At 49.4% G+C, this 13,251-nt stretch overlaps 1 protein-coding gene across 1 annotated transcript; it reads left to right on the top strand.

The window, feature by feature from the left end:
- Positions 1-242: 242 nt before the first annotated feature.
- Positions 243-3,062, top strand: LOC125551092 (CBL-interacting protein kinase 15). Its single transcript, XM_048714244.1, has 2 exons — positions 243-488; positions 1,236-3,062. Exon 2 carries the CDS (start codon positions 1,531-1,533, stop codon positions 2,878-2,880), a length of 1,350 nt encoding a protein of 449 aa, XP_048570201.1. The 5' UTR covers positions 243-488; positions 1,236-1,530; the 3' UTR covers positions 2,881-3,062.
- The last annotated feature ends 10,189 nt before the right edge of the window (positions 3,063-13,251 follow it).

Here is a 13,251-nt window from a genome sequence, read left to right as displayed (position 1 = left end):
AAACAACAACGAACTTTGCTCACGGTGCGCCACCAATGGATGCAAGAGGAAGAAGGCTTCGGTACCCCAAAGATTTGAATGTGCTTTTCAATTTCTATAAGGACGTTCTTATAAATACGTGCTACCTAATATGACATCACGGGTCGTACGAGCACAATTCTCCTCTCTCCTAATCATGAAGACACAATGATACGATTTGTACCACTCTACCAGGAATATGCCCCTCTGCGATGCGGTGCCCAGGAAACGCACCGGGGGCATCTTGGTCAAATCCACTAGCTTCTTCTCCTCCCTCCCCCTTCCCTCCGGCGGCTCCTCCCCTGCTCTGGCTCTGCTCCGCTTTATATAAGAAGAGCGGCCTCCTCCTCCACAAGCACACACACCAAAACAAAACTCCAGCAGCTCACACAGAGGCACAGACACAGAGAGAGAACTGCCTCGAGGTCCCGGCTTGGATCCAGAGCCTCCACTCTTGGCGGCGCCGGAAGGTACGCAAAATCCCCTCCCCGTTCTTTGATTCCGTTCAGCCTCAATGCGAGCCGTCGATGTAGGCATCCTTGTTGGCTAGTTTGTGCGTCTTCTTCAGTTTTGCCAAGGGCGAATCACTGGAGAAGCAATTCTTTCCCGTCCATCAGAGTTTGGGCATATATGAGCCAAATTTACGGCCTTTTAATTGTCGGCGAGGCTGCGTTCAGCCGAGTACGGCGGTGCATTCCTGCGGTTGGATGGATCTGGGTATTTGCAAGTTGTTATGCTCTTAGTTTTAGGATTGGAGGAACGGCCCGGTTCTCTGCAAAATCAAACATGTTTGGCCACTTTTCTTCATGAATTTGTTGACGGTGTTATGTTTCTACGATGTACCACCGAGTTGCTCCTCAACCCTGACTTTTCTGCATACCTCTGTTTACATTCTCAACTGGATGCACAAGTATGCAGCCTTGTTGATTCTAAAGTAAAATTAATAAGAATTACAGATACGTTTTCTGCTGTTTCTAGTTTGCCGTCTGCACAGAACAAATGTTTTTTCCTTCATATACCGACCACCATGTGCCTGATCCCGTCAGATTTGTTTCCTCTAAAGATTATGCAATAATCAAATTTGTTTCACCATTCTTCTGTATGCTCCAGTTGTTAAACCAACCAATAAATGTTTTGTTATTTCTTCAGTAATCCATACAAGGGTATATTTTGAATTTCCAATTGCAGAATCTGAAGATTTCTTTTCTTATTTGCAGAGAACTCCAACACAGAACAAGCACTCAAAGCCTCGGGGAATGCTGAAAGATGTGCTTGCTTAGAAGAAATTTCACCTGCGCAATAAAGGAGATTGCCTCTTCTCCACAGGAGCTGAGTTGGTCGACTCTTTATGTGAGCAACCATCTTGTTTGCATCAGCTCTGCACCATCTAGACTCCGTCCAGAGAAAGACATGAGAGTGTTGTTCATCGTAGTGGATCAAGACTACCTTGGAGAGGATGGTTGAAGTGCTGCAGTCCATTTGAATTATAGCCGCAATATAGGCTGTGGTTTTATGCAACTTGAAGTCATGGCAAACAGAGGGAAGATTCTAATGGAGCGGTACGAGCTGGGAAGATTGTTGGGGAAAGGAACATTTGGCAAGGTGCACTATGCAAGGAGCCTAGAGTCGAACCGAAGCGTCGCCATAAAGATGCTGGACAAGGAGAAGGTGCTCAAGGTTGGGCTCTCGGAGCAAATCAGGCGTGAGGTCACAACCATGCGGTTGGTGGCACACAAGAACATTGTTCAGCTTCATGAGGTCATGGCGACACGAAACAAAATATACTTTGTCATGGAGTATGTGAAAGGCGGTGAGCTCTTTGACAAGGTTGCAAAGAGTGGCAAGCTCACAGAGGGTGCTGCACATAAGTATTTCCAGCAGCTCATCAGTGCAGTGGATTACTGCCACAGCCAAGGCGTGTATCACCGGGATCTCAAGCTGGAGAACCTGCTCCTGGATGAGAATGAGAACCTTAAGGTCTCGGATTTTGGATTGAGCGCACTTTCAGAGTCAAAGAGGCAAGATGGCTTGCTGCACACCACCTGCGGAACACCCGCATATGTAGCTCCGGAGGTCATCAGCAAGACAGGTTATGATGGTGCGAAATCAGATATCTGGTCTTGTGGTGTTATCCTTTTTGTTCTTGTTGCTGGTTATCTCCCTTTCCATGGTTCCAACTTGATGGACATGTACCGGAAGATTGAGCAAGGAGATTTCAGGTGCCCCAGCTGGTTCTCACACAAACTCCAGAAGCTCTTGTTCAAGATTCTGGACCCCAATCCAAGCACCAGGGCATCTATCCAGAAGATAAAAGAGTCTACCTGGTTCCGGAAAGGTCCAAGGGGCACCCTTGCAGTGAAGGAGAGAACTCCCAGTGAGAACGTCACCACAAATGCTCCTCCTACAGCTGGTGTGAGGCCAAGGAAGAACACTCATGAAGATGTGAAGCCCCTGATGGTGACAAACTTAAATGCCTTTGAGATCATCTCCTTCTCCACGGGGTTTGACCTGTCTGGCCTATTCATCCAAGAGGAGTGCAGAAAGGAGACAAGGTTCACTTCAGACAAGCCTGCTTCAGCCATCATCTCGAAGCTGGAATATGTTGCGAAAGCGCTGAATCTCAGGGTAAGGAAGAAGGACAATGGCGTGGTGAAGATGCAAGCGAGGAAGGAGGGAAGGAATGGTGCTGTTCAGTTAGACATGGAGATCTTCGAGATCACACCTTCCCACCACCTCATTGAGATGAAACAAACAAGTGGTGATCCACTGGAGTACCGGGAGCTATTGGAGGACATCCGGCCAGCGCTGAAGGACATAGTCTGGGCCTGGCACGGAGATGACCACCAGCAGCAGCTAGAGTAGGTTTTGGAATCTTGAGTATTTAGTTTTGGTTCTGCGAATTCGTCCAGTTTTCAGCTGGAACGATCCTATTTTACATGCGTGTGTTCTTTGTACAAAATATATTTTTTCCTACATGAGGTGAGGCATTCTGTTCGAGGCATTGTTGAGAAGTTGAAATGCATAATAAAGGTTGTTCCTGTTTAGTTGCTGTCAACTTGTCACTGTCCTGTCATAATGCTCATTTTGGGTGAAATTAAATGCTATGCCAAGCATTTACAGTAGAAAGCTCCCACTACACCTCCATAAACACATTTCTCAAAACATACGACTTATTAGCCAGCACTTGAACATTTTGTGATTTGCCATCTCTGGAAGAAACCTACAACTGTTCAGTTTTTTTCATGATGTGAGTTGTAATTTGGGTAAGATAATCTTCAGAAAGTCCTCTGGAGAGATGGCTCTCCCATCATCTAGTTTAATGTTTATTACTTATCGGGAGCTGAATATGTCCCATGGAAATTTCTTTCCAGATTTTGGAAGAATTTTCATATTAACAGAGGTTGCTCAGCGGTCATACTCAATAACCAATGCACAGACTAACTAAGGAAGTAGAAAATCAACAAGTGGTGCCTATTCAGTCTGATCTGAAAAGTAGAAAATCAACAAGTGGTGCCAACAATTTGCAGAGAGCTGCAGCTTCACCGAGAAAGCGAAATAATAGAATTTTACTAAAGAGGGGTATCCTCTTATTAAACAACAGAAAGCGAAGTTATCGGTAAAGAAAATAAATACCGAGCGTATAAATTCACTTGCTGGCAGGTTCGATCTAGAAAATATCTGAACTCCACTGTAAGTAAATTAAAGAAATTGTCACTATCACAGGGGATAGGTCCAACATCCAAGTGTTTCTTTTCACTTTCCTAATCAACCATCCAAAAAATTCAACAGTAAAATTACTGATTTGATTGAGCTAACCAATCATAGATTTCTCAAAGTCGTTGAAGGATAAACTCTTTATGTCCTAGGTATCCAACATATATGCTTCTGTCCTTGATGCCTGATGCCCTGATCCATGATTGATGCCTGCTGCGATGCATTGCCGCAGATCCGAAAGAAAATCTTGCTGCGGATTGAAATTGTAATCTGACGACATGGATATTTACTTTATGAAAATCTTGCTCTTACAACTTGCTAATTTGAAGATTTACATATTTGTATCGGTTTTGTTAGTTGGAACTTTGTAGGATATTTGGTAAATCGATGGCAGGTTAATTTGCAATAATTGAACTTTATCTCTGTATGAGTATATTTGTACCTACCAAATACAATGCTTAGACTGATTTCATTTTTATGAGCAGATAAACAAGAAAAATAGAATAGTTCATTTTCTACGGACACGATGTACGCGAATGCGGATAAATAGTTTGCATGGCTGACATGCTATAACTTTATTTTTGCTTTAGTTGATTTTTTATTTTTTTTGCTATGCACCTGAAGATGTATAATCTGGTGTGATGCCTGATTGAAGATTAGTCAGCAACGTGATGATAGTGAGATATCTTATGATGACGACAGGTTGGTTTGGAACATCTCTACCGGTAAGGATTTTTCAGTACATTCATTATCTTAGAAGATACTGAGAAATCTCATGATGGTGTAAGGTTTCGGCGAAGTTCTAGATGGAAGTTTAGGTGTTATCATCTCACGAAAGATATAGGCCTCCTTTGATTTGGAGGAATTTCATAGGAATTTTAGAGGATAGGAATTTTATAGGATTTTTTCCTTTAGAGCCCTTTGGTTCATAGGAATAGATTCCTATTCCTACATAGGATTGGTTCCTATCCTCCACATTTCATAGGAAAATAAAAATGAGCCTAGACTCAATGGAAAAATTCCTTTGGTGTCAACCAAATGACATCTCGTTTCCTGTTCCTATTCATAGGATTTGAGATACATGCCATCTCATTTCCTACAAAATTCCTATTCCTATGATAATCCTATCCTATGAACCAAAAGAGGCCATAATCTTTTAAGAAAGAAGTGTTCTCTTTGTCGCAACCCCGAGAGCATTAAGCATCAATGTTTTAGATGCCCAGTTGATGCTGATTAACTGTGCTTGACGCCACATTGGTTCCCCTGTCCCTGAAACATATGCTTGATCAAATTTGTAAGGAACAGGTGAATTGGAAACAAGGCGCTGCTACTCGTGAGTCCTGAGCTATCAAGGCCTGTCTCTGAAGGAAGAATGAAGTTCAGAGACAGGGAAGGATAGGGCACAGAGGATGTATACTGTTTTCTGTACATTCTTCAGCAGGTGTAATCCAACATGTCAGAGATAAGACTTCAAAGTAATATCAAAGCTCAGCTCATAAGCGTTGGAACAAGTAGCATTACAGGTACACAGCATGCAACATGGTGGTACAAAATAGTACGGAGTAAGTTTTTTTTAGAATTATAGAAAATAGTAACTGGTAGGGAACAAACTGCAAATACACCGGAAAGATAATTAATATATTTATTACTATGGAAAGACTATCCTTTTATTAAACCGCTGAAAGCAGAGTTCTCGATTAACCCGAGCACTTGCAGACAAGTTTGATCCAGAGTATCTAAACTCCACTTGTCAGAGTTTTTTTTAAGAAATCGTCCCTATCACTGGGGAGGATAGATCCAACACCCTTACACCCAACCCTTCACTTTCCTAACAAGCCGTCCAAACAATTTGAGAGGTTAAATAACAATAATTTGGTTCAGCAAACAAATCACAGCTATGCCAAGTTGTTAGTAAAAGATACCACTATATAAACTCTTGATGTCCCAGGTTTCCAACATAGATGCTTTGTCCTTAATGCCTGCCTGATGCCTTCAACCATATGATAGATAGATGCCTGATGCGACGAATCGCCGCAAACCAAAAGAAATTAAATGAATTAATTTTGTCATCTGACGACAGGTAGATGTGTACCTTTACGGCTACGCTCGCCTTTTGTGGAAACATGATAACCGCGCAAGTGGTTAGTTGGTGCATAGACGGTTTTCCGCTGTCGGTCCTTTTAGATTTACCTATTTTCCCCTTCTTTTACTAGTAAGCATGCACGTGCAACGCACGTCTCTACAGTGGCATCTCGGGCGACTACTCCTGCGATACTGGTTGAGTGTGCAAGGTTTGTTTGAGCAATAGATGTTGGGGGCGGCGGCCCTGAGAGCTCGTGTCTTGTGGGTTGAAACTATTGCAGGCATATGAAATGCTTGCTTGCAGCTTCAATGACATGTACCTCATGTCTTGTGGGCTATTGCAGGCAATGTGGAATGCTTGTTTGCATGTTAAATGCTTGCTTGCAGCTTCAATGACATGGACCTCATGTCTTGTGGGTTGAAACTATTGCAGGCATGTAGAATGCTTGTCTCTTCTCAACCGCGAGAGAGTGCCTCATGACTTCCTTTCTTGCAGTGATGAAAGAGCGGATTGTTCAGCAGAGCGAGTCCCCTAGCTAGTGTGTGTTTGGTTGTTCAGCAGAGCAAGTCCCCTAAAAAACCTAGTGTGTGTCTGGTTGACTTTTTTTGTCCCCTAAAAAAACTATTTGTGTCAATGGAACTAATCATCAAGAAATGACATGAAAAGAAATTGAATGTTCATCCCAAACAATTAATAACCTCGAATGCAATGCGCAATGCACGGTTCAACTAAAACAAGGCCAAAAGATAATTATTATTAGCTCATTAAAAGTGGACATCAAGGAAACATTCTTTTGATCTCATGTCTTTGAATGACAATTAACCAGATCATCCAATGACCATATAATTTTCATATTTGTCTATTTTTTGGGCAGATCACATTATATCAAAATATAAAAATATATCAAAACTTCAGGCAAAATTATCTTGAACAACTATCCAACTGCACCACTCTGCACATCAGAAAAAAAAACACCACATACTCACTGCATTCCTAAATGTAGAGTAGTATTAAGGAGTAAGCTTATCCGGACAGCAAGTAGTTGTGCCCACTGTATAAGGATAATCATAATGCACACACCACAACAGGGATTTTTTTCTTTGAAATCTGCATACAAAGTTACAGAACAAGCTCTTGAATGGTTGTGACTAAATTTCTCAAAAGATGTCAACAAAAGTAAGATAATATATATTACAGTATAAGACTATTATACATGCTAACTATGCACTGTTGTTAAATAAACGGTATACTTGTGACTATTCTATATCATCAACATGCTTCTACCCGACTCTCCGTTGATCGCCTAGCTACATGGATGCATTCACAAAGATATAAGCCCTCTCCTTAGCTTTAGCATACCTCTATTCACAAAGATTATGTGCTATATATAAGTATTGTGACGCTAATGGTCGAACATGCAAATTAAACTTACACGTGGAAAATATGCAACCCACAATTGCGATATCTTAACATATCACATTACAAACATATAAACAACGGTCTAAGAAATACGTGTAACTACACTAACATTTGGGATATTTGAGATACTTGTCATGAATAGTTTCTCCCATCAACATATCATTGCAACTTAGCGCAATTCATTTTCTTTTCTCCGGAAAAAGGTCAATCTTATTTCTTCTGGCCTGTCTGCTCTATGGATCTTGGTGTTGTAGGCAGATGGACACATCTCAGTTTAGAGCATGTCTGTAAGCAAAAAATTATACCTAATGATATGATTTACATAAACCTAATGCTCAGGCATATTATCAATTGATGGCGAATGTGCATTACAAGTTGAAGTTTCTTGTTCCAACGGATCTCAGTTATTGGTTTTTGTCATCCAACAGTTTAATGTCATATCAACCAAGGTTTGTGCTCTACTTATGGAGGTAGCCAGTAGAAACTATTTGTGCATACAAGTGTTTTCCAAGCTATAACATTTTAATTTATGTTCCATTTTCATCCATCTACACATTTTAATTTCTGTGTGCAGAAAGAAATACCTTGATCACAATGCTCGGCGTAGAAAAAGTCATCATCATGTAGGTTGACATTGACATACTGTTCATCCAAATACTTCAGGCGCTGGACAAGCATATTGAACGAAGATCTTCACTTGATACCGGAGCAGCAAGCATATCTAAGAGAACAACACAGCATAATATAAGTCATTAAAATATGGCCAAAAGGTAACTCATGTGAGTCTAACCTCTTTAGCTAACAAAAGCTATTGTTCTACAGGGAAGAAAATAAGTCTACATATATGTGAGTCTCACCTCTTTACCTAAGATTTCATTGTTTTTTATCATGTTATGCCATATATCTTACAACCCTTTTGATCTCTGCAACAAAGTATCATAAACATTGTGTCGGAGTAAATAGCCATGGATAGCCTAGCCGGCTTCCCCTGGCCCTTCTGAAAAAATTACGAGCCCGTCCGGCTCTCAAGAATCCAAGACATGGGACGCCTTCCCCTTGCTGGCTGTCACCCAGGCCGGCTTTCGGAAGGCGGCCCGACTTTAGCCCTCATGAAGAAAGCCATGGGAGGGCCGACTTCGAGAAGCCGGCCGCGAGGAGGCCGACTCCAAGAAGCCGGCTCCCATAAAGCGGTCGAGACCGTACCCTCAAAGTTTGCATCCACCTAGCGGCGATGAGACGGGGCGTGGCTACAGTAAAGCCTGCCACCCCCAAATCCCGGAGCACGATCGGCACAGTGCGCTGTACGGGTGACCATGACCCGTCCGGCGCAACACTGTTGCCATGATGACCCTGATGCCATCCACGATGGGCTGCCAGTACAGCCCACGGGCGGTGGGCCCCTTCGGGCAGAGAGACACCCGAAGGCGGCCACGCCTCCCCCAGTTGGCCCAAGACAGAGCCGGCTCCCCGCAGCCGGCTTGCCGCCTCCCTCGAAGGAGACGCCCCATTAAGGAGACAAGACGCGGTGAGGCTACAGCGATCGCCCGCCGGGCGGCGGCACTGTAGCCACGCCTACCTCGACGAAGCCCACGTCACCAAGATAGAGCAACAGTAACCAGCCGCCGACCAGGTCCTGGACAGTGGGGCCTGCCTGTCGACCAAGGGGCCGGCAGCCGGCGGGACCCACCAGTCGGCGGGCCCCAGCAGCCGGCGCAGAAGCCGGCGAGCGCAGTCACAGACGGCTGGGCCCCGCGCCCAGTCGGATTACCATTGTACCCCCGGGGGTAGGCCTATATAAACCCCCCGGGGAACCCATGCAAAGGGTGGAACCCCCAGCTAGTTTTAGACACCACACAAGGAGAAGAAGCAGGCTAGCCGTGCCCTTCTTCCTCCTCCCACCGAACAGCTCAAGGAGCATTGTGTAGCTACTTGTCCATCTAGTGATCATGCGGAGACCCCGCAGAGCAGCAGTAGGGGTGTTATCTCCACGGAGAGCCCCGAAGCTGGGTAAGATTCGCCGGCGTGCATGTCTTCGCCTCATCCCGTCTCCAGGCACCGGCGACGTCTTACTGGCTCCCACAATGATAAGCCACCCGTTGGCATATGTCGCACCTACCACCCGACATTTGGCGCCCACCGTGGGGCCAGGTGCACCGTCATCCGGAGACCTGTTCTGGACGGGAACCCTCTTCCTCCCCAGCGAGCGTAGCCAGCCCGGCACGCCCGATGGCGCTTGCCACGACGCGCTGCAAGGCGTCACCAGCATCTGCGCGGCGAGCAGCCTCGCCAATCTCCTCGACGAAACCCTCATCTCCGATGAGCTCGCCTCCGATGCGGGCACCGACCACCTCGCCAACCTCCTCGGCCAGCTCCATGTCTCCAGCGAGCCCGCTGTGGATCTGGAGTCGGTTGGCTCCACCGACCCGATGCCTGTCGACTCCAACACGGCCTCCTTCGACACCTTCCCCACCAACGTCGCGATCTACAACGACCCGCTTCCTCGGACCGACGGCCGCGATACTGTCACCGCCGAAGTGATGGTCGTCGGCCACGGCGGCCCGGCCGACGAGAGCGCCCACGACGCCCCGCACGCGGCGGCCCACGACTTGTCCACCCCCCTCCCGGCCGATGCCGACGACGAAGCACTGGAGGCGCGCCACCTCGCCCTCCTCGCAGAGGGCCGGAGGCTGGCTTCCGTGAGACGCCTCACTGAGGCCTACCAGCGCGAAGCTGACCGCGCCGCCTTCGGCACGCCGGCCCCGGGCGGGCCAAGCCGGGCCGACATTGTCAAGCAATGCGGCGCCGTCATCGCCGACATGCTGGGAGTCGACCGCCCGGTCTATGCCACTCCGCTCGAGAACTTGCGTGCCGCCCAGGCGGCCGTGGACGAGTTGGACGGCTTGGAGGCCAAAGAACTCCCCCACATGACCCGGCGCATCCAGCAACTGATTGGCGCGGCCGCACGGCGGCACGAAGCCGACGCCCGCGCGGGAAGCCCTCCCCCGCATCGAGATCACGGTGCGACGTCCCGGACACCGACTACGAGCAACGTCCGCGCGCGGCGCGAGAAAGAGCCGGCGGCCAGCCGAAGCCGGACCCGAATCTCCATCGATCGAGACGCGGACGGCCATCCCCGAGCCATGGAATGGCAGGGCAACCCGTCTCCGCCTCGACTCCGTGGAGAGAGATATCCCACCCCGCCGCCAGTGGCGCACCCGACTCTCAGCGGCCGACTAGGTCGCCGCGAAGGAGTCGGCGAGAACGACGCCCGCCATCGGATCGACCGCCTGGCGCGATCCCTGGCGCTGGAAGAAGAAGACGATGTCGGCCCGCCTTGTTTCGGCCCCCGCATCCGCGATGAGCCTTTCCCCAAAGGGTTCTCGCTCCCAAGAGACACGCCCAAGTACAACGGCTCCGTGAAGCCGGAAGATTGGTTGATCGACTACTTCACGGCGGTCAGCATAGCCAACGACAACCGGCGCGTTGCCGTGAAGTACGTGCCCCTCATGCTGCAAGGCACGGCGCGGACCTGGCTCAACAGCCTCAAGCCTCTCATCATCAACAGCTGGCTAGATTTCATCAAAGCTTTCATCCGCAACTTCACCAGCACCTACAAGCGGGCCCCCAAGCCCAGGCAGCTCTCCCTGTGCGTACAGGGCCCAGCCGAGTCCACTCGCGACTACCTCACGCGTTGGGCCGAGCTCCGCAATTCTTGCGAGGGGGTGCACGAGGTGCAAGCCATCGAATACTTCACTGTTGGGTGCCGAGAAGGTACCCTCCTCAAGCACAAGCTCCTCTGCGACGAGCCGACTACCCTCGACGAGCTTCTGGACATAGCAGACAAATACGCCGCCGCCGACTCTTCGATGAAGACCGAGCTCCGGGTAGACGCGTCCAGGAAAGTACTCAACCCGGCGCCCAAGACGCCGGCATGGGATTCCGGCCGACGCCCACACCCGAACGACCACAAGCGCAAGGGCCCTGCGCCGCCTCCCGCCAGTCGGCAGGTGGCCACGGTCGAAGACGCGCTGCCTGAAGGGCGACCCGCGCCCAAGAAGCCCAAGGGCGGCCGGCCGGCTTGGCAGCCGGCTTTCTCCTACGAGCAAACTCTCGACGCCCCGTGCAAATTCCATAGCGGCGCGAAGCCGTCCAACCACACAACCCGGAAGTGCCATTGGCTCACCCGAATCTCTAAAGGCGAGGGGCTCGCGCCGCCTCCGCCTGCCGGCCCGCCGCCTCCGGCTCCGCAGCCTCCGGCTGCTCGGCCCGCAGTCGGAGCCGTGCACGACGAATTCCCCGACGAGCAAGCAACCTACATCGTCTTTACAAGCCAACTCGAAGACCGGCGCGGCAAACGCGAGAGCACCAGAAGTCAGCGTGGTCACTGCCAACCCCGCCGGACACATGCATTGGTCAGAAAAACCCATCAGCTGGAGCCGGGCCGACCATCCAGAGGTGATGCCGTCTCCCGGCTCTTATGCGTTGGTCCTGGAAGCCACCCTCGCGACGGACAGACGCGCTGCCCGCTTCTCCCGCGTGCTGATAGACGGCGGGAGCAGCATCAACATCCTGTACCGTGACACCCTGGAGAAGCTTAATGTCAAGACGAAGCAGCTCATGCCTACTCGGACAGTGTTTCATGGCATCGTACCCGGCTTGTCCTGCGCCCCCATTGGCAAGATCAAGATTGATGTACTCTTTGGGGACAAGGAGCATTTCCGCCGGGAAGCAATCTGGTTTGAAGTGGTGGACCTGGAGAGCCCCTACCACGCGTTGCTTGGCCGACCCGCCTTGGCCAGGTTCATAGCAGTTCCCCACTATGCATACCTCAAGATGAAGATACCAAGTTCCAAGGGCGTCATCACCGTAGCCGGCGATTACAAGAAGTCTTCCGAGTGCGCTGCCGCCAGCAGCCGGCTGGCCGAGTCCCTTGTGATTGCCGAAGAGAAGAAGATGTTGGACCGGGTCGTGGCCATGGCCAGCAAGCAGCCGAACCAGTCCCCCGACCCCAAGGAGTATGATGCCCAAGGATCTTTCCAGCCGGCCAAAGAAACCAAGAAGATACCCCTTGACCCCGAGCACCCTGAGAGGTTTGCCGTCATCGGGGCAAGCCTAAACAGCAAATAGGAAGGCGAGCTCACCGATTTCCTCCGTGAGAATCGGGACATCTTTGCATGGTCCCCCAAGGACATGCGGGTGTTCCGAAGGAATTCGCCGAGCACAAACTACACGTCCGAAAAGACGCGAAACCAGTCAAGCAGCCCCTCCGCCGACTATCAGAGGAAAAGAGAAGGATTGTAGGGGAGGAGATAGCCCGGCTTCTGGCAGCCGGCTTCATTATGGAAGTCTTCTTTCCAGAGTGGCTTGCCAACCCGGTCCTCGTGTTAAAGAAGAACAACAAGTGGCGCATGTGTATAGACTACACAAGCCTCAACAAGGCCTGCCCTAAAGATCCCTTTGCCCTGCCGAGGATTGACCAAGTGATAGACTCCACGGCCGGATGCGAGCTGTTGAGTTTCTTGGATGCTTACTCAGGATATCACCAGATAAAGCTAGATCCGGACGACCGCCTGAAGACCGCCTTCATCACGCCATTTGGAGCCTTCTGCTACCTGACTATGACATTCGGCTTAAGAAATGCCGGTGCCACTTTTCAGCGTTGCATGCAGAAGTGCCTCCTCAAGCAACTCGGCAGAAACGCTCACGTCTACATGGACGACATTGTGGTGAAGACGGAGAAGCGTGGCAACTTGCTGGAAGACCTCAAAGAAACGTTTGAGAACCTACGCCGGTTCCAAATCAAGCTCAACCCCGAGAAATGCGTGTTCGGAGTGCCAGCCGGCCAGCTCCTAGGCTTCCTGGTCTCCGAACGCGGCATCGAATGCAACCCGGTGAAGATCAAGGCCATCGAGAGAATGGCGATCCCCACCAAGCTTCGAGACATCCAAAAGTTCACCGGATGCTTGGCCTCCTTGAACCGCTTCATCAGCCGGGCTCGGAGAGAAAGCTCTCCCCCT

This window comes from Triticum urartu, chromosome 4A, assembly GCF_056163025.1.
Source record: "Triticum urartu cultivar PI428250 chromosome 4A, HENAU_Tu73, whole genome shotgun sequence".
Lineage (NCBI taxonomy): Eukaryota > Viridiplantae > Streptophyta > Magnoliopsida > Poales > Poaceae > Triticum > Triticum urartu.
This window is presented reverse-complemented; position numbering and strand designations above follow the sequence as displayed.

Coding starts and splice junctions, on each gene's coding strand:
- LOC125551092 (XM_048714244.1), top strand. CDS start 1,531: ATGCAACTTGAAGTCATGGCAAACAGAGGGAAGATTCTAATGGAGCGG.